At 53.3% G+C, this 3,136-nt stretch overlaps 1 protein-coding gene across 1 annotated transcript; it reads left to right on the top strand.

The window, feature by feature from the left end:
* Positions 1 to 368: 368 nt before the first annotated feature.
* On the top strand, positions 369 to 1,379 carry LOC130888455 (sperm motility kinase-like). Its single transcript, XM_057791338.1, has one exon. It carries the CDS (start codon positions 369 to 371, stop codon positions 1,377 to 1,379), a length of 1,011 nt encoding a protein of 336 aa, XP_057647321.1.
* Positions 1,380 to 3,136: the final 1,757 nt, after the last annotated feature.

The following is a 3,136-nucleotide window of genomic DNA, read 5'->3' as shown; positions in this document are numbered from 1 at the left end:
CAAACCTTCTGATCTCCTGAGTCATCTCCCCACCAAGACACTCTGGGTTTTGGGGGTTTCTGTTGTCTCATCAACTTCTCATGCATATGATTTTATTAGTATCTTCTCTCTCAATGAGCATTCAGCTCAAGTAAGAGGATGATTCTCCTTCCCAATCAGTGGCTCGTAGCTTCTGCGACCCTTTGTTTTATTCTCTCAGTTTCTGGGTACTTCCTTCCCTTCCTGAGCACTGAGGTAGCTGGTTAGGTGGCCTGAAGTATCTGTGACTCTTTTTCTCTTTGGAATGTAGGAGTTCATAGTGATAAACATTCTCACTGGTGTGATTTAAACTGTTTAAAGTTCCCGTTTGTTTCAACGAGAACCTGGCGATGGAGCAGGGCAGAGAGACCTTCTGCTGTGACGAGGACACATTTGGCAATGTCTATCAAATGATGACAACTCTGGGACGAGGAGCCTTTGCCACAGTCAAACTGGCCTTTCACGTGCCCACTGTCAGCTACGTGGCTGTGAAGATTCTGGCAAATGGGAAGGGGAACTGTGCCCGGAACAACAATGAGGTTGATATAATGAGATCCCTCGTTCATCAGCACATAATCAAGTTCTTTCAGGAGGTGCAGACACGGGAGATGACGTATCTCATAATGGATTACGCCTCAAAAGGGGACCTGTTGCGTCAGATTCGCAAACCGGGAGGCTTACAGGAGTGCGAGGCTCGAAGGCTGTTTGCACAGGTAGTACAGGCAGTGAAGTACTGCCACGACAACTGTATCGTCCACAGGGACATTAAAGCTAATAACATCTTGATCGACGCCTCTGGGAATGCCAAGCTCTGTGATTTTGGCCTGGCAGTTAAAGTTGTCCCTGGGACAAAACTAAAGACTTTCTGCGGCACTCTGGCCTACTGTGACCGGGAACTCTTCGGAGTGGAGCCATACGATGGCTATGCCAGCGATGTGTGGAACTTAGGCGTGCTCCTCTACTACATGGTGGCCAGGCACCTTCCGTTCCAAGTGAGCTCTTCTGCGGGCTTGAGGCAGCAAATTCTGGCTGCAAACTTCAGCGTTCCTCATCATGTCCCAAGTGACATTTTTAGCATCATTGTGGAACTCCTGATGATCAACCCCGACAGGAGGCCCACCATCAGCCAAATCCTGAGGCGCCCCATGATCAGGGACAGCAAGGCACAGGCATCCTGGAATTCCATCCAGAGTCTCCCAGGCACCCCGAGCCCTAGCATTGTCGGCACCATGGCAGGCATGGGTTACCAACGTGAAGGAATAATTGAGTGTCTGAGAGACCAAAAATACAACCAGGCGATGGCCAAATACCTGAGTCTGCAACACCGGGCACCGGGAGAGACTGCTGCCATCACCAGGTGAAACCCGCAAAATCTATACAGCCAGGCCTTGTCCTCAACCTGGCCGATCTTCACACCTTTTCTGGGACCCTCAGGAGAGCTGCTGAGCCTACTCCCCCAACCTACATCGTGCCATCTGAGCCCCAGGAGAAATAAGATGAGAATTCCAGGCAGGGTGGCAAAAGGCATAGCGTGCCTGCCGCCCTGTGCTGCCAGCCTAGGAGGATCCACCTTGCCCATCTATCCCACCTGCGCTGTCCTGTGGCTGATTCCCTCATGATCAGCTGATTCCCTCATGATCAGCAGCCTGCACACCAGCAAGAATTTCTCACAGTCGAAGATCGGGTTCTGTGGCAGCCTGACGGCGAGTGCCCAGCCATCCTGCTCTCTGTACCACCCTGTTGGGGCAGACCACGCAAATAACGCAGAGAAACTCTGGAGCTCACTGGGGAAGGCTCTGTGTGTAACCCCCAGAGGCTCCTCCCTTGGGGAACACACTGCAGGAAGAGACCATCACACAAGAAGTGACCACCAGACAAGAAGAAGCCATCACCCATGGTCAGCCCCATGCCGGGCCAGCTTCCTCCCGAAACCAGAGGCGCCACCACAGGAAGAGGGTCAAGAAAACCATTGTAAATTGCCTCAGACACCTGTGTTGCTGCCTGCCTCCTGCAGAGAGAAACCATGCCTCCCATGAGAACCAGGCTCCACAGTCAGGGGATCCTAGAGGCACCAACAGTACCAGGTGAGTGCCTTTCTCACTTCATCTGATTTGTACTTTTCCTCCTGTCCTTTGTGATAAATGATGCCTGTGTCCACTCGTGGCACACTGTGAGCGTAACATGTCCCCGGAAGTGTGACTTCAGGCTTGTTGAGCAACAGGGGGACAGCAGCCAAGCAGGGAGAGGTGGGGGCAAGGCCAAAGGAGGCAAAGATTCCTTGGAGAACCAGTCGGGTACTTGAACGCTGCAGGGCAATGCCCTAAGTCTTGTGTGTTTTGAAATCACTAAGTCTCCTTCCTGTGCCTTTCTCTTTGAAGCCCTGAAGAGGTCAAGCCCCAGCTCCATGGCTTCTGAGCCATGGGTTGGGGATCGGTCTGGATGAGATTCGAACAGCCCCTCTGAGGACCCATGCCAGATGCCACAGGCCCCTCCTGCAGAGGAAGAGCTGTCCACCCCAGAGAACATCGATCTCTCCAGGTACAATCCCAGGCAGGAAGGGTAGGCTTCCCACAGGGTCTAGCTCAGTGTGGAGGGCTGAGGTGCAAAGGTGTCCTAGGCTGTCTTGAGGAACAATAGCGCCTTGCCCTCTCCCCCTGCCTGCGGAAACATCAGAAGTGGCGCTCTGGGTAGTGACTGTCCTTTGCCCCCTGTTTCTTGGCAGAGAACACAGTCTTCTCCATGGGGTGAGACTTCTCTCCCCCAAGGAGAGTATTCCCAGTCAGCCTGCCCTAAGTTGGGTTGCCAGGTTGAGAATGTGTCCTGCAAGCAGCCCAGTAGGACCGACTCCTCTAGAGGGCAGACTCCTGCAAGAACCTTTAGAGGGAATCCCCACAAGTCATCCCAGCAAGTTCCATTGCTTGAGTCCTCAGACCCAAAGCTTGGGAAAATCTGTGCTGGGAAGTAAGTGACTCCAGGGCAGCGGAGTTCCCTCCCTCCACCAATTCTGCCTTCCAGCTACTCACCTCCTGCCTCTGCCTGCTTGCTCCTTCAAGGCCACCATTCTCACCAATGACCACTGGCTCCTGCACTTACCACCATGTGCCACACCCTGAGGGAC

The sequence above is a fragment of the Chionomys nivalis genome, chromosome 17 (assembly GCF_950005125.1).
Source record: "Chionomys nivalis chromosome 17, mChiNiv1.1, whole genome shotgun sequence".
NCBI lineage: Eukaryota > Metazoa > Chordata > Mammalia > Rodentia > Cricetidae > Chionomys > Chionomys nivalis.
The sequence above is the reverse complement of the archived record's forward strand: the minus strand, read 5'-3'. Positions and strand labels throughout refer to the sequence as shown.

Coding starts and splice junctions, on each gene's coding strand:
- LOC130888455 (XM_057791338.1), top strand. CDS start 369: ATGGAGCAGGGCAGAGAGACCTTCTGCTGTGACGAGGACACATTTGGC.